The 21,983-nt window shown below is 48.1% G+C and overlaps 1 protein-coding gene across 1 annotated transcript in view; it reads left to right on the plus strand.

Annotated features, from left to right (window-relative positions):
- ADGRB1 (adhesion G protein-coupled receptor B1) overlaps positions 1–21,983 on the plus strand; it is a 184,770-nt gene that overhangs the window by 96,725 nt on the left and 66,062 nt on the right. The window contains exons 5-6 of the mRNA XM_015418928.1: positions 11,060–11,167; positions 18,257–18,421. Of these exons, the coding sequence (XP_015274414.1) occupies positions 11,060–11,167; positions 18,257–18,421 (273 nt within the window). The remainder of the gene's footprint in view (positions 1–11,059; positions 11,168–18,256; positions 18,422–21,983) is intronic.

A 21,983-nucleotide genomic window follows, 5' to 3' on the forward strand; every position in this document is an offset into this window, starting at 1 on the left:
TCCCCCCCGCACAGATCGGCGCACCCCCCCCCCCCAGCTGGCAATCCAAAACAGTCCAGTGGCACCTTTAAGGCCAGGGTTTATTTAGGTACAAGCTCTCCCTCCTCTGCTAGGGCAGATCTGCACGCCCCCCCCCCCAATAGCTTGCAATCCAAAACAGTCCAGTGAAGCCTGAGCAGTGGGTGTTGCCTTCTGACACACTTCCGGGGATGTCAGGGGGTGTGGCATATGCAAATAAGTTATGCTAATGAGTTATGCTAATGAGCTCCTGCACCTCTTTTTCTACAAAATGACCCCTGGTGACCATTAACGCCAGTGTGACATTTGACGGAGATGTTCCGGGGTCAAGGGAACAAGTTCGCAGGAACTGCTTCTGTGGACTCGGAGCACTTGCCTTATCAAAGGATTTTTTTAAAAAAGAGGACCAGTGGTTAAGAAAACTGGTTTTGATTCTCTTCCTCCTTGTATGAAGCCTGCTGGATGACCTTGAGCCAATCCCCACTCTCATGGAACTCTCTCAGCCCCACCTGCCTCGCAAGGTGCCTGTTGTGGGGAGAGGAAAGGAAGGTGATGGTAAGCTGCTTTGAGACTCCTTAAAGTAGAGAAAAGTGGGGTATAAATCCAATCTCCTCCTTCTTCCACAGTGCATTTTTTAAAAAAGAGATCTCTTCTTTGCTCCCTGCACTTGGACGTCTTCTCTCTGTGTGTCTGACTCCAGACACACCCTCTCCGGTGGAGGCGATTTTGTGGTTGTGCCCACCAATGCTCCCTCTAAGCTGTGGCGTCTTGTGAGCAAAAATTCTGCTTTGCAAGCTACTGGCATTACAGTTGTAAGCGAGCGATTTGGCTGCTGCATAAATTACTTTGCTCTGGAGCGCAGGCTAAACAAACTGTGAGCTGGCTCACACTAACTCAGCTTAGAGGGAACACTGGTGCCCACCACCCTGCGCCAGTATTCCAGAGGTGCACACAGGCTCAAAAGGGTGAGGGATCCCTGCCCTTCTACATTAGTAAGGGCCTCACTAACTCTTGTACATTTTTAAAAAATATATATGTAACAAAACCCTATGATTAATTTATATGCTTACCTATCTCACATATCCCAGTGGGGACCCAAAGCGGCATATATAATTTTCCTCTCCTCCATTTAATCCTTACAACAACCCTGTGAGGTAGGCCAGGTTGAGAGTATGTTACCAGCATGGGTTTCCCAGATCCAAGTCCAGCAGTCTAACCAATACACTGCACTGGCTCTCATATTTATACCCATGTTTATGAGTATATAGGAGCTGCGGTAACTCAAGCGGTTAAGACGCTGAACTGCAGGCTGTGGAAGGTCAGTAGTTCAGCAGTTCAAGACCCGGGTGCCGCATGATGGAGTGAGCTCCTGCCAACCTAGCAGTTCAAAAGCAAGAAGTTGCAAGTAGATAAATAGGTACCACTTCGGTGGGAAGGTAACAGTGTTCCGTGCGCCTTGGTGTTTAGTCATGCCAGCCACATAACCGCGGAAACGTCTTCAGACAGTGCTGGCTCTTCAGCTTTGAAACGGAGATGAGCACCGCAACCCTAGAGTCAATTTGACTGGCTTTCGAGCAAGGGAACCTTTACCTTTATGGGTATATATTCATTTTGAGACAAACTCTTTGGGGAGGGGGCAGGGAAGGGGTGCAGCCAGGAAAGGGATGTATAACTTTAGCTGTTGCAGATCTTCTGTGTTATATCACCATGGCCTTGGCATTGTAGGACCTGACGTTTCTCCAGTAGCTGTGACTGGCATCCTCGGTCTCTGCTTCTGGCATCCTGACTTCCAACAGATCGGGGCCGTGGCTCATTGGCAAAGAATCTGCTTGGCATGCAAACGGTCCCAGGTTCAAACACCGGCCTCTCCAACTTAAAAGATCAGCTAGCAGATAAAGTGAAGGACCTGTACCTGAGACTCTGGAGAGCCTCTGCCGGTCTGAGTGGACAGAAGGGACCTTCATGGACCAAGGGGGGTCTGATGCAATCAAAGGAAGCTTTTTGTGCTTTTCTGTGTTCCAGTAGCAGCTGTCATGTACACTGAAATTGCCTTGACATTTGAGGAGGAGCCACGGCTCAGTGGCAGAGGTTATCGGATCACCCAAGAAACCAGCTCAGAGTCACTTGACCAACGTAGATAGTTTCAGGTAGATGTTGGTTTGCAGAAGAACATCTAGATTCAAGTCCAGTTGCACCTTAGAAACCAGAAGGATCTTCAGAGTCTGAGCTTTCATAGCATGCAGAGGGTCCCAGGTTCGATCCCTGGCATCTCCAGTTAAGGATCAAGTAGGACAGGGGTGTCAAACATGCAGCCCGGGGACCGAATTAGGCCCCCAGAGGGCTTCTATCAGGCCGGCAGTGGAACTGGCTGTCTTCTGCCAGTTTGGTGTAGTGGTTAAGTGCGCGGACTCTAATCTGAGAGAACCGGGTTTGAGTCCCCACTCCTCCACATGCAGCTGCTGGATGACCTTGGGCAAGCCATAGTTCAGTCAGAGCTGTTCTCTCAAGGACAGTTCCTGAAAGAGCTCTCTCAGCCCCACCTACCTCACAGGGTGTCTGTTGTGGGGAGGGGAAGGGAAAGGAGTTTGTAAGCCGCTCTGAGACCCCTTTGGGTAGTGAAGGGCGGGGTATAAATCCAATCTCCTCCTCCTCCTCCTCTTCTTCTTTTTCTTCTTACGGTTCTGCTGCTGCTGTGTCATCATAGGTTTGCAGCTTACAGGTACACACCTGAACCACATACTCAAGATTGCAACAGCACAGACATTTTGATGCAGTAATTCAGAGCAAGAGGTGTCCGTTATCAGACACTGTTAAATAGACAAAATATTGCAAGAGGGCCAATGTTTCCAGCATGATTTTAAACCTCTTTGTGTTTGGGTCCTTTATAAAGTTTATATGACACACGTGGCCCGGCCCAACAAGGTCTCATTTATGTCAGATCCAGCCTTCATAACAAATGAGTTTGACACCCCTGGGGTAGGAGGTGATGTGAAAGACCTCGGCCTGAGACCCTGGAAAGCTGCTGCCGGTCTGAGTAGGCAATACTGACTTTGATGTACTGAGGCTCTGATTCAGTATAAGGCAGTTGCATAGGGGCTCTTGCGCATCTCTGGATAATGGTAGAAAGTGTGGGAGAGGGAAGGGTTCGGAAGCCGGACCGTGATTGCCGGCCGTTTTGCATCTGAGAGAATGTCAGTGCTTCCCTTTCTTTCCCCGGAGCAAATATATAAATAACTCTGAGCTGAAGGCAGAGAGATGTCAACGTGCCGCCTGGCCCAGTGGCCCAGTCTGTCAGCGCTGGAGGCTTTCGTGTAACAGTTGTGCCACAGAACTGCTGCGTATGTTGCCGTTGGCTTCCTCCGCTTATTCTTTGAAAGCGACACCATCGAGGGAGCCGACCGAAAGGACACCGCGCCACCTAGCAGAAGCGATGTCTGGTGTTTCCGATCGGGTGTGGCACGCTGGAGACTTCCCACTCCTGCTTCCAAAGGATCCTTCCCTGCCGTTGCAATGGCGTGAATCCAGAGTAACTCCACATTTCTGCAAATTGTAGATCAGGGCTTCACCGGCCCCTGCCACATGCAGGGGAAAAGGCGCTTGAAGGCGCGGCTTTTAAAAGCCGCGCCAATGTTGACACGGCGCGGCGGGATCTCACGGATCCCCCGGCCGCGCCGCCTTTTCTCCCCGGCGCGATCAAACGCCGGGGAGAAAACACGCCCTACCCGGGGGCCGGCCGAACTGCGCATGTCCGGGCATGCGCAGTTCGGATCCGGGCCGGGGTTGAGCCGGCGCAGGGAAGCGGCGGCGATCAAACGCCCCGGTTGCCGCGCCGCTTCCCTTTAAACCACCTAGATAGGTGGTTTAGTTTGGCGCGGCTTATCCCGGGAACGGAACAGTTCGGCCACGGAAGCAAGACGCTTCCCAGATGTGGTGGTGTGATCGCGCCGGTTTGATCCGGCCCCGAACTGTCCCGCTCCCGGACCAAATAGCCGCGTGTGAACGGGACCACCGTACACCTTTTCGGGAACGAAAGCAAAAAAAAGTTGGCGTGTTCGTTCTCACTGCTAGCGCTGCATCCGGGTTGTCTTAAATATCGCCCCTTTGGGAGAATCACAGATGCAAAGAAGACCACTGAGCACCGAGTCCCTCCGCATCTTGACTCCTGAAGATCTGAGCAGTTTCTCGGTGCGCATAGGAAAACGTGTGCCGCCAGTGATGCTTTAATATCCCTTCACTGGCGAGTGACCTTTCGAAATATCTGCTCCACAGAAAGAATATTTGCCTTGGTCACCTATCCCCGGCCCGACTGTCCCACATCTACCCCCAAGTTCCCTATACTTGTTGGAAAAAATGTGGACTCAAAGCAGATTATTTGCATTGCTGGTGGAGCTGTAGTAAAATTCAAGTTTTTTGGTCACAAATTATTACCCAAATAAAGTTACTTACAAATTACGATATCCCCAAGGATCCCATTTTAATCCTACTTAATCTTTGGCCTCAGGATGTTTATCCTCCTAAAACTCAAAAATTGATCAACATCCTTATCACAGCTGCAAAAATCCTCATCGCCAGAAAATGGAAAGATAAACACACACCGACTATTACTCATTGGATCCACAAAGTTTGGGACTTCTTTCTTTTGGAAAAGTTCTCCATTTTTAACTCTACAACTCAAAATGCTTGTGATTTCTACAACCCGTTGGACAAATGGTATCCAATACTGGACAAAATTACAATTGATTCTTTTGACTGGGAAACCATCTCCAAAGCTAAATATCAAATAATGATGTACGGTTAAGCGTATCCTTTTGCTTCTGCACTATGCAATAACCACAAAGACCTTCATCACAGAGTGGTTTCCTTTTTCTTTTTTATCTGTTATATGTATAACTGTTTGGAACCTTGTTAACAATGTTTATTTTTGAATGTATAAGCATGTTTGAACTCTTACCAATAAACGATTTGTTAAAAAAAAAAAAAGAATATTTGCCTTGGTGAATTAGACATCGGAGAATAATCGTATCTAACATTTCTGCAGTGCTTTCGAACACTCTAAGTACATTTGCAGTACTTCACTATGACCCTGTAAGGTAGGTCAGTATTATTACCTTTAAAGTCCTATACAGCCAGGGGCCTGCTTATCTGCGACACTGCCTCTCCCTCTATGAGCCCCGAAGGGGTTTACAATCTGCCAATCAACACCTTGTGGTGGTCCCTGGACCCAGGGACGTCCACCTCACCTCGACTAGGGCCAGAGACTTTTCAGCCCTGGCCCCTACCTGGTGGAATCAGCTCCCATACGAGATCAGGGCCCTGCGGGACCTATTGCAGTTCCACAGGACCTGCAAGATGGAGCTCTTCCACCAAGCTTTTAACTAGAGTGACGGACGTCCCTTCCTCTTTTCTGGGTCTCCCCTCAGTGGGTCAGAACTGCTTACCAGAGATGGCATGAGTGAGACTTCATTCTAATGACAACTGCACCGGCTGAAGGATATTGTTGTAATTTATTTATTTATTTATTTATTTATTCAACTTGATATGTCGCCCTAACCCCCGTAGGGGTCTCTGGGCGGTTTTACATGAAGGGTGCTAGTCACAATATTAACCCTAACTAAGGCCACATTTTTCCACGGGGAATGGGACAGCCTACCGGCACCCCAGGTGGAGGTAGATGTCTCTTTTATTCCGGTCTGGCTGGCTTCCTCCCGGCAGTATCGAGCTGTTGTTCTGGCGCATTTTTTTGTGATCTGGCACGCCGCCGGCGTCCTCCTCAGGTCCCGGCTATGTCCCTTTTGGCTCCGCCGCGCCCTCGGGTGACGTCACCGTGCGCCTCCTGCAGTACGACAGTCGCCTGTTGTTTCTGCGGCCAGCCACCAGGGATCTCTCCTTCCGGCCTGCTGCTCACCGCTTGCTGCCGCCGCGTCGCCGTACTGCCTTGCTTCCACCGCCGGTACTCCACCATCACCGCCATCTCCGTTGCTATTGCCGTCGCCTCCACACGCCTCGCCAGATGAGGGTGCCCCCCACCCTTCTAAGGGTGGGTACCCATTTATCTAGTTGCATGGATGTTATGTCTGCTTTCGAACCTCTGGGTGGGCGGGAGCTGGGACTAGGGTCGAGAGCTCACCTCGACCACGGTGGGTCTTGAACAGCCATAGTGGCTGCTCGAGTGATGTTAAGGCAGGCATTTACTGCCTGCGCCACCACTCCCGTATTATTAGTGTTTTAGTTATATTTTTACAGATTCCTTGGTATTTTATATATTGTATTTTTATTCAGTCTGATGTAACCCGCCCTGAGCCTGCCATGTGGGGAGGGCGGGATAGAAGTTGAATAAAATAAATACTATCTTAGAATCATAGAATGTTAGAGTTGGAAGGGGCAATGCATGTCATCTAGTCCAACCCCCTGCACTCTGCAGGAGCACAGTTGAAAGAGAGCCCTACATACCCACATACCTACAACATACCCGAAAGATGGCCGTCCAGCCTCCTCCGCTTGAAAACGTCCAGCGAAGGAGCATCCACTACCTCCCGAGGCAATCTGTTCCACTGCTCAACCACTCTTACAGTTAGGAAGTTTCTCCTGATATTTAGCCAGTAACAACTCCCTTGTAATTTCCACCCACTAGATCTAGTCTTGCAATCTGGAGCCAGAGAGAAGAGATCTGCTCCATCTTCTCCATGACAGCCCTTCAGATACTTGAAGACTGCAATCATGTCCCCTCTAAGCCTTCTCTTTCCCAGGCTAAACAGGCCCAACTCTTTCAGCCTTTCCTCGTAAGACTTGGATTCCAACCCCCTCACCATCCTGGTTGCCCTCTTCTGGACACGCTCCAGAAACTATCTACCTGAAACTATGTCAGTCAGTTGACTTTGAGCTGATTTCTTGGGTGATCGGATTACTGTAGGAAGCGGCTTCTGTGGTCAGAAGGGGGGCCTGGGCTTTGTGAATTTTGTCCTGCCTGGCTGCAGCGAGCAAGAAGCAGGGCAGCTGAGCCCCAGACTCTCAGCAGGAGAGCCGAAAGCAATCACAGAACTCGTTAAGAACCGGGATCCATCACGAGGAGCATCTCGTCAAGCGAACCCCGGGAGCCGAACACGGAACGGCAGATGGGACTTGTCGCCCGCTGAGCCGATGTGCCGGGATTTGCCAGCAACGGCACCAAGACGCCACCCCGGGACACCCCGTGAACAAAAAGCTCTGTAGGTTTGATGGATGGATAGAATTTTGAATAGCTGCTCCCAGCTGGAGACGGAGAGCCGTGATTAAGAGAGTCGAAGGTGCTCTGGAAGAGAGGGACCGTGCCTCGTGGTGGGCGCCATCTTCCCATGCGGGCTCTTGTGGGTATTGGTGTTTTTCAAAAGCTGCTCAAACCGGTTTGGCCAGACACAACGATGTAAAAATAGGGAGGTGGTCGTTCCGCTCTATTCTGCTATGGTCAGGCCTCACCGGGAGTACTGTGTCCAGTTATGGAAGGATGTTGATGAGCTCGAGCGTGTCCAGAAGAGGGCAACCAGGATGGTGAGAGGGTTGGAATCCAAGTCTTACGAGGAAAGGCTGAAAGGGTTGGGTCTGTTTAGCCCGGGAAAGAGGAGGCTTAGAGGAGACAGGATTGCAGTCTTCAGGTATCTGAAGGGCTGTCATGTAGAAGATGGAGCAGATCTATTCTCTCTTGCTCTGGATTGCAAGACTAGATCTAATGGGTGGAAATTACAAGGGAGTCGTTACTTGCTAAATATCAGGAGAAACTTTTGAACTGTAAGAGTGGTTGAGCAGTGGAACAGTCTGCCTCAGGAGGTGGTGGATGCTCCTTTGCTGGACGTTTTCAAGCAGAGGCTGGACGACCATCTTCCGGGTAGGTTGTAGGGCTCTCTTTCGGCTATGGTCCTGCAGAGTGCAGGGGGTTGGACTAGACGACCTGCAAGGTCCCTTCCAACTCTAACATTGTATGATTCTATGAAAAAGGGAAGGCATGTATGTACATCGTGGGAATGGATACTTGTCTCGAGTCAAAGCTCTTTCAAAAAATGTATGGCCAGAATCCAACCCCTGTCAGACATGAAGCTTTATGCATCACACAGGGAGTTGGGGGGGGGGAATCTAATGAGAAGGACACGGGACAGGTTGCCAGTTTTAAGGTGTTTGAAGGAAAGCAAACAACTGTGATGTATAGTGCCAAAAAAAAAGGTTCTTCACAAACTTGCAAATTCTTTTCTCAGTATTCAGTTTACTGGAAGCAATTCAAATGCCATCAACACCAACGAACCATGCATATCCAGGGGTCATTTCGTAGAAAAAGAGGTGCAGTAACTTATTAGCATAACTCATTAGCATAACTTATTTGCATATGCCACACCCCCTGACATCACCGGAAGTGTGTCAGAAGGCAACACTCACTGCTCAGGCTCCACTGGACTGTTTTGGATTGCTAGCTATTGGGGGGGGGACGTGCAAATCTGTCCTCACAAAGGAGGGAGAGCTTGTACCTGAATAAACCATAGTCTTAAAGGTGCCACTGGACTGTTTTGGACTGGGGGGCCTCTGAAACACCTGGCTGCTTCTTGCTCTGACTGAGGGCTGCTGGGAACAAGGGGTGGGGCTTGCTGCATGTGCCCACCCCCTGGGCTCTTTACTGCCGGAGCTCCGCTCCTGTGTGCTCCTGCAGGAAATGACCCCTGTGCATATCATATCTCGTTTCGTGTATACCTTTATCAAAGTGGGTAGCGTTGAAATACCTATATAATCTTAATCCATTTGGCAAACACTCTAGTCACTAATGGATTTGGTGAATGTGACTATGAGATATGACTGGAATGTTTGCCCCCTCTTTGTCGCCGATGTCGATCCTGCTGACAAGTCACATGGAACATCAACCAACAGAGATGCTTCTCCGTAACGACTGACCTTCTAGCTCAGGATCGCCAACCTTTATTGTACCTGTGGGCACCGTTGGAATGCTAACGCAGGGGAGGGGGGTGCAACCTCAAAATGGCTGCCATGGGAAGTGGTGGAGCCAACCACAAGATATCAGGAAGTGATTCTATGCATGACTCTAATTCTTCAGCATTTCGGTCAGAAGCCTTTTTTAAAACAAACATATTGTTGGGAAAAAATATTTCCTTGCGTACACCCAGCTTAACTTCAGTCATTTAGTGAAAATCCTTATCCTGCGGGCACAGCTTTTAAAGAAGTAATGTTGTGGGGAGGGGAAGGGAAAGAAGTTTGTAAGCCGCTCTGAGGCTCCTTCAGGTAGTGAAGGACAGGGTATAAATCTAATCCCTTCCCTTCCTTCTCTTCTTCTTCTTCCCTTCCCTTCCCTTCTCTTCTCTTCCCTTCCCTTCTCTTCTCTTCTCTTCTTCCCTTCCCTTCTTCCCTTCCCTTCTCTTCCTCTTCTTCCCTTCTCTTCCTCTTCTTCCCTTCCCTCCCCTTCTCTTCTCTTCCCTCCCCTTCTCTTCTCTTCTCTTCCCTTCTCTTCCTCATTCCCTTCCCTTCCCTTCCCTTCCCTTCTCTTCTCTTCTCTTCTCTTCTCTTCTCTTCTCTTCTCTTCTCTTCTCTTCTCTTCTCTTCTCTTCTCTTCTCTTCTCTTCTCTTCTCTTCCCTTCCTCTTCCTCTTCTTCTCTTCTCTTCTCTTCCCTTCCCTCCTCTTCTCTTCTCTTCCTCTTCTTCCCTTCCTCTTTCTCTTCCTCTTCTTCTCTTCTCTTCTCTTCCTCTTCTTTCCTTCCTCTTCCTCTTCTTTTCCTCTTCTTCCCTTCCCTTCTCTTCCCTTCCCTTCTCTTCTTCCCTTCCCTTCTCTTCTTCTTCCCTTCCCTTCTCTTCCTCTTCTTCCCTTCCCTTCCCTTCCCTTCTCTTCTCTTCTCTTCTCTTCTCTTCTCTTCTCTTCTCTTCCCTTCCTCTTCCTCTTCCTCTTCCTCTTCCTCTTCCTCTTCCTCTTCCTCTTCCTCTTCTTCTCTTCTCTTCTCTTCTCTTCTCTTCTTCCCTTCCCTTCTTCCCTTCCCTTCTCTTCCTCTTCTTCCCTTCTCTTCCTCTTCTTCCCTCCCCTCCCCTTCTCTTCTCTTCCCTCCCCTTCTCTTCTCTTCCCTTCTCTTCCTCATTCCCTTCCCTTCTCTTCTCTTCTCTTCTCTTCCCTTCCTCTTCCTCTTCTTCTCTTCTCTTCTCTTCCCTTCCCTCCTCTTCTCTTCTCTTCCTCTTCTTCCCTTCCTCTTTCTCTTCCTCTTCTTCTCTTCTCTTCTCTTCCTCTTCTTTCCTTCCTCTTCCTCTTCTTTTCCTCTTCTTCCCTTCCCTTCTCTTCCTCTTCTTCCCTTCCCTTCCCTTCTCTTCTTCCCTTCCTCTTCCTCTTCTCTTCTCTTCTCTTCCTCTTCCCTTACCTTCCCTTCGCTTCTCTTTCCTTCCCTTCCCTTCTCTTCTCTTCTTCCCTTCCCTTCTCTTCTTCTTCTTCCCTTCCCTTCTCTTCCTCTTCCTCCCTTCCCTTTTCTTCCCTTCCCTTCCTCTTTCTCTTCTCTTCCTCTTCTCTTCCCTTCCCTTCTCTTCTTCTCTGAATTTCACGTATTCATGACTGTTTGTTTTGTTTTTGAAAAATAAATCTGCATGGCACTGAATGTTGCTGAATGCCACGTCCTATGTGCTCTCTTGATTGCCAGACAGGTCTCTTGTAACATTCCTTTGCTTTGTTTTTTATTTTATTTTGTTAAGAAAACATTTTGAAACAACAATACATATCGAGCTGCAAAATATATAAGATCGGTTTGCATGAGAATATGTAACATTTACACAATTAGTAAAGTAAACGTAACCCAACTATATTACAACGTACTGAGTCTTGCTGTAACTATATAACAGCTTATATATGAGAGTCAGACTTAAAAATCTATAAGTCAAAGAACGATGATTGATCCTGAAAAGGATTAAATGAACTCCGCCAATATATGTGAAGTTTCCTAGAAAGACTGATGTTTTGTGTTTTTGATGCAGCTTTTTTGGTTACAAAGGCCTTGCAGAGTAAATGGTTGCCTTATTCACCTGCCCCCCCTTCTCTCCCTAGCAAACGCACATTATAATTCCCGAAGCCAATCGCTGAGGTCCACAGACAACCGTAAGCGGGATGATGCGGATGAATTACAGCAATACGGGTACCCTGCGCCTCAGATAGGTAAGAGGTTATCTGATTTTTCCCCATGTGTGTATGGGGCAGAAAGAAAGAACCACAGCCACTGTGTTAAGCACCTACGCTCAGTTCTTATTCAGCCAGGATCAACCTGGGCATCACAGAAATTGTGGCTCTCCCTTTAAAAAAAAAAAATGAACTACAGCCGAGCAGAGCACTGGTTTGGATCAGGGCTTCCATCCTGCACAATTTGAGTAGTAGAAATGGATGTCTCCGTTCTGTTATGTTTTTTTAGGGGGGTGGATGACAGATATTTTGCCTGTCTTTTTTTTTTTTTAAAAAAGAAGACAGGCCATCTGTCTTGCTTGTCTTTTTATCTTTAAGAGCCTATAACCTTGTGGGCTGGCAACAGTTAGTGAACCCCCGTGAGGGGAGGAAGCGCTAATACTCTTCTTCCCAAATGGCCCTGATCCAAATTGAGTCCCCCAAAGAGTTGTGACCCAGCTTGAAAAGACACAGGGGAGATCTGATCATGAACCTCCCCAGGGTCTGTTTTCAGCCTCGCCGGGGGTGTGAAAACAGATCCTTGGCCCTTACAACACAAAGAAACAAAGACATCTGGGTTACTGAATCATCCACAAACAAGATGTTTGTCCACTTTGCAGCAAAACAGGTATCTTCACGTATACCCCAAAGTGTTTAAGATACTCCCACTGTAGACGTTTTGTGGAAATGTAGTCCAATATATCTTGAGTGCAAGAACGGTCTGGAAATGGGATGCTTTCAGCAGTTGAAACACAGAAAATTCACCTCCAAGTACATTATTTTAGCACCAAGCAATAAAAGCCTGTTTGTAAGGGTACACTGGATTCTTGGTGCCTCCTTGCATACTCAAACATGCCTTTGGAAGTTTTCCAAGAGCAGAGAGCAATGCAGTGGCTTACCTACAGAATGCTGCTTCCTTGCTGAGGCACATGATATAGGATTTGGTTTTGTTTTGTTAAAGGACAGAACCTACATAGTGACCAAGTTGCCCCAGATGTCACTCTGAAGGAAGTGGCAACTGCAAATGAGGATATTAGACACTGCCTTCTGCTGAGTGATCGATGGTATGGCTGAGTCCAGAAATACAGTCGTTTCACACATTACATGGCACCAAACCTGGGTTTGTGGCTGTGTATACGCTGGAGAGGGAGTGAGTACCAGCCCTGCCTCTCTGATACCTGCATGGTAATGATGTGCCTAAATATACACACCCCACCCATTTTCCCTTTAGGTGCACAACTAATACATGTCACATGTGAATCAGAACTGTAGACCCCTTCCGCAGCCAGGTGCGGGCATTTAGCTGTAGACAGAGTTGGGCATGGCCTGCTAAATTAGTTGCCACTCACTTTTTGGTGAGTGGTCACTACAGTTTGGTCACTACAGTTTGGCGTAGTGGTTAAGTGCGCAGACTCTAATCTGGGAGAACCGGGTTTGATTCCCCACTCCTCCACTTGCACCTGCTGATGTGACCATGGGCCAGTCACAAGCTTTGGCACAGCTGTCCTTGAAAAAGAGCAGTTTGTGTCAGAGCTCTCTCAGCCCCACCTATCTCACAGGGTATCTGTTGTGGGGAGGGAAGAGAGCCAGTTTGGTGTAGTGGTTAAGTTGTGGGGAGGGAGGAGAGCCAGTTTGGTGTAGTGGTTAAGTGTGCTGATTCTGATCTGGGAGAACCGGCTTTGATTCCCCACTCCTCCACTTGCACCTGCTGGTGTGACCTTGGGTCAGTCACAAGTTCTGTCAGAGCTGTTCTTGAAAAAGAGCAGTTTCTGTCAAGAGCTCTCTCAGCCCCGCCTGCCTCACAGGGTGTCTGTTGTGGGGAGGGGAAGGGAGAGGAGTCTGTAAGCCACTCTGAGACTCCCTTGGGTAGTGAAGGGTTGGGTATAAATCCAATCTCTTCTTCCTCTTTTTAGCCTGTTATTAGTAGGGTTGCCAAGTCCAGGTTGGGAAATTCCTGGAGATTTGGAAGTGGAACCCGTTGATGGTGGAGTTTGGGGAGGAGAGGGACCTCAGTGGCATATAATGCCATAGAGTCCACCCTCCCAGACAGCCATTCTCTCCAGGGGAACTGCCGTCTGGAGATCAGTTGTAATTCTGGGAGATTTCCAGGCCCCACACAGAAATTGACAAGACTGGCGTGAGGTGGTCCATGGGATTGTGAAGAGTCAGACTTGACTGTGCGACTGAACAACAACAGCTGTTAGTCAGTTTAACCACCGTAAATGTGTCCTACACATCCGGCTGAGTATCTGCTTGCAAAGAATGAATTTAGGTCTCCTCTTAGTAGCATTTATTGTGTCAAGCTTGGATGTATGGTGGAGAACTGGGAAGTAACCTACCGAAATTTGGCCTGTTGCTATTTACCTCCAAACAGGAGCCATTTGATATGTTAATTGGAGAAAGTAGATAATGTGTAATGTAAGCGTGATAGGGGGGTTTTTTTGTATACGGAAAAACTGTTCTTGGTGAAAAAATAGACCTTTGTACATGACAGAAAACAATCAACTGCATTTTAATTGCTTAATCTGTTTGCATATTTCCCAAATCTTTGTTATAGTTTTGTAAGCAGAAGAACAGAATTTGTGAGTGTGTGTTTCCCTGACTTGTGTTTTGTGCAGTATTGTGAACAGTGCCATTGCTGTTACGATGCAAGCCACTCTTCCCTACTAGGTGGAACAGCCTCATTTCTGTGTGGGATTCCACGAAATTAATAGAGAATCTGTGACGTCCTCATAAATTGTGTCGGTGTGTATTTTATGTCTATGTGTATTGTTAGCATCAGAAACATAGACATCCACTGTCACAATATCTAATTGAAAACTGTCCGGTCCCTTTTGGATGATGACAATTTACTACGAGCCCACCCACAGGTGCAGGAGAGTTTCGGACATACTTGAGAGTTTTTACATATGTGGGAAAATATGATTTTATGAACTATTCAGGGAGAAAACGGAAAGTTCTTTGAAAAAACCTGATGAGGACTATGCATGCTACAGGATGGATGGCCTGTTGAGAACACTGGAAGACCTGTTGAGAATGCTTGATGGCCTGTTGAGAACAGTTAAGAATCAATTATAAAAAGGAAGAAGATAGAGGATATTAACCTGCTCAAGCCCTGAGAGATTAGAAAATCCAGAAGGGGGAGATATGGGGAAGGTGGGGATTCCAAATTCCCCTTCCCCTAATTACTCGTGGGTCCTTACTTGAAGAATAGGTTATTTAAAAACTTTAGCTGCATAAATGAATGCCTGACTTCTTTATATTTCCCTTTAACACCACCCCACGCATGCATACCTACACAGATAACATACCATGGCCATATTCATAACAGCTAATTTATTTTATTTTTTCTGGATCATTTGAGCATGAAAAGGAAGACAATGCTCTTGAAAAAATCCACAATATGGGAGTCCTGGGTGGGCACAGCTGAACAGGCTGGCAGATTGGGTGGGGGCTCTTTTTGTAGCAGGAACTCCTTTGCATGTTAGGCGACACACCCCTAATGTAGCCAATCCTCCAAGAACTCATAGAGCTCTTCTTAGAGGGGCTACTGTAAGCTCTTGGAGGATTGGCTACGTTAGGGGTGTGTTGCCTAATATGCAAAGGAGTTCCTGATACAAAAAGAGCCCTGAGTGGAACTAAATTATGTCCATCTATCTGTCACATGTTTATCCCAGCATTCCTCCAACGAGGTCAGGTTAGAATGCGTGGCTCTTGACTCCTTCATTTTATGCTCACAGCGCCCCTGCAAATTAGGTTAGAAAAAGAGAGAGTAACCGGCCCGAGGTCACACAAGGGGCTTCATGGTAGAGAGCCAGTTTGGTGTAGTGGTTAAGTGCATCAACTCTAATCTGGGAGAACCGGGTTTGATTCCCCACTTCTCCACGTGCAGCTGATGGTGTGACCGTGGGTCAGTCACAAGTCCTTTCAGAGCAGTTCTCTCAAGGGCAGTTCTTCAGAGAGCTCTCTCAGCCCCACCTACCTCACAGGCAGTGTTCCCTCTAAGCTGAGTTAGTGTGAGCTAGCTCACAGTTTTTTAGCCTCCAGCTCACACATTTTCATCTTAGCTCAGGAAGGATGGGGTTCCAGAGCAAGCTAATTCATGCAGTGGCCCAATCGCTCGCTCACAACTTTAAGTCCAGTAGCTCACAAAGTAGAATTTTTGCTCACAAGACTCCACAGCTTAGAGGGAGCGTTGCTCACAGGGTGCTTGTTGTGGGGTGGGGAAGGGAAAGGAGACTGTAAGCCACTCTGAGACTCCGAGCGAAGGGTGGTTTGCAAATCCTCCTCATCCTCCTCGTCCTCCTCCTCCTCTTCTGTGTGAGTTTGAATCTGAATTGCCCAGATCCTACCTTGACAGTCTAACTGCTGTATCACACTTGCTTTCCCAGTACTTTGGGAGAGATCAGCTCATGCTGTTTGTTATTTAATCAGGATTTCTCCTGTGGGGGGGGGGAGAAGCTTTTAGTCTTTGAATGGAAGTGCCAGAAATTACAAGGGCAATTTGTTTAAAGGAAAGAAATCACAGGGGAGGCAAAGAAACGTCACGCGACAATAGAGAACTGCCCCGGAGCTATAAGGAGAAAGATGAGATATAAATCATTCAATAAATGAATAAATAAAGAAGAGAGTATCACACGCCATTGGCAAGATCCCGTCAAAAGTAAGCACCATTAAGCCGTTTCTCTTTCAGCGGTGCCGGTTCCCACAATGCACCGAGCTCCCCCGCTGAAAACCAGTGCATTTTAAAAAGTGTTGATTTAGGACTGGGATCGTACCCAGTAAACAGAGGTTTCCTCTAGCGATCATGTCTGGTGACATGGGACAGACATCGCAGGCAACAAACTCGCCTCTAAGAATCCAGTCATAGTCATGTTCCCTTACGTCAAACTCCCTTAAGGTTTAGGCCCGCTTCCCGTGCTTTCTCTTTTTACAACAACCCTGTAAGGTTGGCCACCTTTTGTATCCCCCCAACTGCAGATGTGGGACTGAGGGAAGAATGGCTTGTCTCAGGACCCTCGTGGTGAAACTAGATGTGGTGGCGCCCGCCACGGGGACACCCCCCCACCGTATTAACTGTGCAGCCATTTGGGCATTTCAAAGGTGTGGCAGGAAGGGGGGGAAGAGAACCTCAGACCGCCATGCTGCAGATGTGATCAGGATTGAGACCCTGTGGCATTTTTAAATCACTTTAAAATTGTGGTCGTGTCCCCGTGGTGGGCACGAGGACGCTGTCACATCTAGTGCGGTCCTCAGGGAGGTCATGGCAAATGTGAGATTTGAACCAATACATAACTCGGGCTGCACTTACAAGAACACTCTCCTGGGAGGAAGGAGGAGGAGGAGATTGGATTTATACCCTGCCCTTCACTACTGAAAGGTGTCTCAGAGCGGCTTACAGACTCCTTTACCCTCCCCCTCCCCACAACAGACACCCTGGGAGGTAGGTGGGGCTGAGAGAGCCCTGACAGAAACTGCTCTTTTTCAAGAACAGCTCTTATCAGAGCTACGGCTTGCCCAAGGTCATCCAGCCAGGTGCAAGTGGAGGAGTGGGGAATCAGATTAGAGTCCGTGCACTTACCCACTACACCGAACAGATTTAATAAAATTGGGCTTACTTCTGAGAAGACCTCTTTAGAGTGGCTGTCTCAGATTTGAAGAAGAGGAGGAGGAGAGGAGGAGATTGGATTTACACCTCACCCTTCACTACCCAAGGAAGTCTCAGAGGGGCTTACAATCTCCTTTCCCTTCCCGTCCCCACAACAGACACCCTGTGAGGTAGGTGGGGCTGAGAGAGCTCTTTTGAGAACTGCCCTTGAGAGAACAGCTTTGAAAGAGCTTGTGACTGACGCAAGGTCACACCAGTAGCTGCATGTGGAGGAGTGGGGAATCAAACCGGGTTCTCCTAACCACAGTGGCCAAAAATACCAGGTGCCATCAGGAGGTCCAGCAGTTGGGCCAGGGCACTAGCCAGGAAACTAGAAGCCCTCCCACTGTTGCCCCCCTCAAGCACCAAGAATACAGAGGATCACTTGCCCCAGATATAAGAACATACAAGAAGCCAATGTTGGATCAGGCCAGTGGCCCATCCAGTCCAACACTCTGTGTCACACAGTGGCCAAAAATACCAGGTGCCATCAGGAGGTCCAGCAGTGGGGCCAGGACAGGGGCCAGGAAACTAGAAGCCCTCCCACTGTTGCCCCCCTCAAGCACCAAGAATACAGAGGATCACTTGCCCCAGATATAAGAACATAAGAGAAGCCAATGTTGGATCAGGCCAGTGGCCCATCCAGTCCAACACTCTGTGTCACACAGTGGCCAAAAATACCAGGGGCCATCAGGAGATCCAACAGTGGGGCCAGGACACTAGAAGCCCTCCCACTGTTGCCCCCCCCCAAGCACCAAGAATACAGAGCATCCCTTGTCCAAGACCGAGAGTTCCTATCTACAGGTCACTCACTCTTCTCCTGGCCTCACCTCCCTCGTAGGATCGTTGTGAAGGCAAAAAAGGAGGAAGGCTACATTGCCACGCGTATTGCTCTCAGCTTCTTGGAGGAAGGATGGAGTAAAAAAGCGATACATGAATCCTTTCCCTGCTAATTAGTCTTGAGGCCAGGCCAAAGGAGCCGCGCAGCTGGCGATGCCTGGGTCTTTAGCATTTAACTGGTATGTAATTTAGGTTTTTTAGCATATAAGTGGCATATAATTTCGACCGCATTAGGTATGGATCTAATTTTGTCCGGAATAAGAGCCCAGCCTCTCGGTTTAATATGCAGTTCAAGGACCCGGGGTGGTGGTGATGGTGGTTGGTGACGTCGAAGGAATACATGAAAGTCATTGAAAGGGCAACACGGTTTTAAAAGCATCGATTGTGCTCTCGGCTCCCGGGGAGAGGCCGCGGCTCAGTATCCAAACCCACACTTTGCAGTTGCGCAGAGGAAAAACCAGGTTCCGTCCACACCAGCTCAGTGTGTTGGGCTCTCCGGGGAGCCGGGTTGGAGACTTTGGAGAGCTGCTCGGAGTCTACTAGTCTCATGAGGCTTGGGAGGCTCGGCGTAAGGCAGCTTCGTCCGTTCTGAACCCCGACAGGTGATCCGGCTGCCGAGGAGTGGTCCCCCTGGAGCGTGTGTTCGACCACCTGCGGGGAGGGCTGGCAAACGAGGACAAGATTCTGTGTCTCGTATTCCTACAGCACTCAATGCAGTGGGCCCCTCCGGGAGCAGCGGCAGTGCAACAATTCCGCCGTCTGTCCAGGTGACGATCTCCCCCTTCCCCTTCCCCCAATCCCCTAAAGCCACCATGGTGGGCCCTCGGCGCTGCCTCTGTTTCCAGATGCTACGAAACAGGTAGACCGAATTCTGATGAGCACTCTGCAGCCCTGCATGCATTAGATACATCTGTGTAGTTTCTCTTCACCTGCAGGATTCTCCCGCTGCTGGAAACGATCTGTTTACAGGCTGCTTTTGAACACGAAGACAGGGTGCTTACGCACACGCCAAATAATGCCGTTTCGATCCACTTTGGTGACCGTTTGCAGGCGAATTTTGCCATTTTGCACAGGTCCTTTGTGCACTAGACCTTAAATCCTGGTTCAACCCTGTCCCCCGAACTTACATTCTACACTACACACATGTTCACCCCTGTAATTATCTTGGGGTATTTTTTACATTCTACACTACACGCGAGTTCACCCCTGTAATTATCTTGGGGTATTTTTTACATTCTACACTACACACGCATTCACCCCTGTAATTATCTCGGGGTATTTTTTACATTCTACACTACACACGTGTTCACCCCTGTAATTATCTCGGGGTATTTTTTACATTCTACACTACACTACACACGCATTCACCCCTGTAATTATCTCGGGGTATTTTTTACAGTCTACTCTACATACGCGTTCACCCCTGTAATTATCTCGGGGTATTTTTTACATTCTGCACTACACACGCGTTCACCCCTGTAATTATCTCGGGGTATTTTTTACATTCTACACTACACACGTGTTCACCCCTGTAATTATCTCGCGGTATTTCTTTTACATTCTACACTACACACGCGTTCACCCCTGTAATTATCTCGGGGTATTTTTTACATTCTACACTACACACGTGTTCACCCCTGTAATTATCTCGGGGTATTTTTTACATTCTACACTACACACGCGTTCACCCCTGTAATTATCTCGGGGTATTTTTTACATTCTACACTACACACGTGTTCACCCCTGTAATTATCTCGGGGTATTTTTTTTACATTCTACACTACACACGCGTTCACCCCTGTAATTATCTCGGGTATTTTTTACATTCTGCACTACACACGCGTTCACCCCTGTAATTATCTCGGGGTATTTTTTACATTCTACACTACACACGCGTTCACCCCTGTAATTATCTCAGGGTATTTTTTACATTCTACACTACACATGCGTTCACCCCTGTAATTATCTCGGGGTATTTTTTACATTCTACACTACACACGCGTTCACCCCTGCAATTATCTCGGGGTATTTTTTGTTTCAACATTTTATTGAGGTCACCCCGGTTTTGCCCCACGCTTGTCCTGGGATAAATGGATGCTGTTATAACCAGGGATAAGTGCAAGGTATTGTGTCATGCGTTGATCTCTGATAAAACCAGAAATGAGATCCAAGTATGGAAAGGACCACAGTAAAATCCAGTTGCAAAGTGGAATGAAAATGTGTTATTTTGTGTCTGTGAACAGAGGCATAGTTTCAGAGCATACCCATGTTGTTCTGTGGTGGAAGATCCAGATTGAAGTCCAGCAGCCCCTTAGAGACCAACAAGATTTTCAGAGGATAAGATTTGGAGAGTCCAACCTCCCTTTTATCAAATACCAAATATCAGCTATCCCATGTAGATAACTTTGACTTGTGAAAACACATCCCCTGAAAATCTTGAATGGTCTCTAATGGGTTCTTTTGAACACAAGTGTCCCGAAAGTGACCTATGCTTCATTTATAAAGTAATTGCTCCACCTGATTGGAAAGACGGCATAAGATGTTTTAAATGAATAAATACAGTCAGAGGGAGGGGATCTTAAGTCAGAGCTGGATGGATTTTCGGCTGTTTCCCACCTTCCTTGTTCTCTAGGAGACCCGTCAATGAAACCTAGTAGCCAGTGTTCCCTCTAAGCTGATTTAGTGTGAGCTAGCTCACAGTTTTTTAGCCTCCAGCTCATACGTATTGTCTTCGCTCAGAAAGGATGGCTCCAGACAGCAAACTCATTTGATGCAGTAGTCAAATTGCTCGCTCACAACTTTAATGCCAGTAGCTCGCAAAGTAGAATTTTTGCTCACAGGACTCCACAGCTTAGAGGGAGCGTTGCTGGTAGCGAGAACAAGGGGAACTCTTAGCTGTCATTTGGCATCTTAAGTGAGTCTAGGCGCTCCGCAGGATAGTCAGGCCCCCATTCGCTCACTCCTGGAAGTTTTTTTTAAGAAATCAACCAATGAGGCCTCATCCAGTCCCTTCACAACATGAGAACTAGAAACTTGCTTTTTTTAAAAAAAAGAAAAGAAAATGAAAGCTGAGATTCTTAGCAAGCTGGGTTCTGCTGCCAGTAATATATTCCGTGTCGTTTCTGTCCTTTTGTGGGATTGCGGCATCCAAACAATTTGTGTCCTCCAAGAATTGGCAGTTCCCTCTGTGGAATACAGGGGGCAACATCACCACTCTAGCTGCATTTGGCGTTGGATTTCTTTGGATTTGCCACACCGGTTCTCATCTCTGGGCAGACGTTGTGATTCAGGCTCGTTTCTGGGGACTGGCACCTACCACCTCTTCAGCTGGTGAAAAGGGAAGATGCCCATTGACCACACACACAAAAATGCTGGGGATTGTGGGATTTTCACACACTCTCCCCCCAAAAAAAATATAGATGGGATTGGGAGTCTAGTAAGGAGGGGACAGGATGAGATGGATCGAACTCTGCATCCGCAAATCCTGCAGTACCCTACAAATGTTCATCTTTGTGATGTAGGCATATCTGGAACTAGTTCGTCAAGATGTTCTCTGTTGAGAATAACACTAATTACTGGTGGAGATTTGGGGGGGTTCCAACCCCCCCATCCCCACCAGGATGGATCTCTGTGGAGAACCATCTGCTGGTTATTCCCGGCCCAAAAGATGTTCGCCTAACCTCAGCCAGGGCTTTTCGGCCGTGGCCCCAGCCTGGTGGAACATACTCCCAACTGAGAACAGGGCCCTGTGGCACCTCTTCCAGTTCTGCAAGACCTGCAAAATGGAGCTGTTCTGCCAGGCGGTTGGTCAAGGCAGCGGGCATCTATCATCCGGCCTCCCTGCTGTCATGGCGGTAGGCTCCTGCTAATGAGACCTTTACAGCTCGACTTCGGCCCATTCATTCCCGGCTGTCGGAACCGGAATTGAAATTTGCCACACTGCCCACTTTAACAGGTTTTTTAAACTGGTTTTTATTGTATGAATTTAATATTTGATGTCTATTTATGGAATCATTTTTAGACTGTGACCGGAATCTATTGCTGTGACCCGCCCTGAGCCCTCTTGTGGGGAGGGCAGGGATATAATGTATGTATGTATTTATTTATTTATTATTTGCATTTATATCCCGCCCATCCTGTGGGTGGGCTCAGGGCAGGTAACATCATTAGAATAAACAAGTGGGGGACCCGCGATACTCGCGGGAGAGGGGGAGGAAGAGGAGGAAGCAGCAGGAGGAGGTAAGTTCCCACCCATCCTGCCGGTTCCCCCGTCTCCTCCACCCCCCCTCCACCAGCTGGCTCAATCTCCGCCCCCCCGCCCCAGAGCGC

This window comes from Gekko japonicus, unplaced genomic scaffold (genome assembly GCF_001447785.1).
Source record: "Gekko japonicus isolate JY-2015 unplaced genomic scaffold, Gekko_japonicus_V1.1 scaffold2299, whole genome shotgun sequence".
NCBI lineage: Eukaryota > Metazoa > Chordata > Lepidosauria > Squamata > Gekkonidae > Gekko > Gekko japonicus.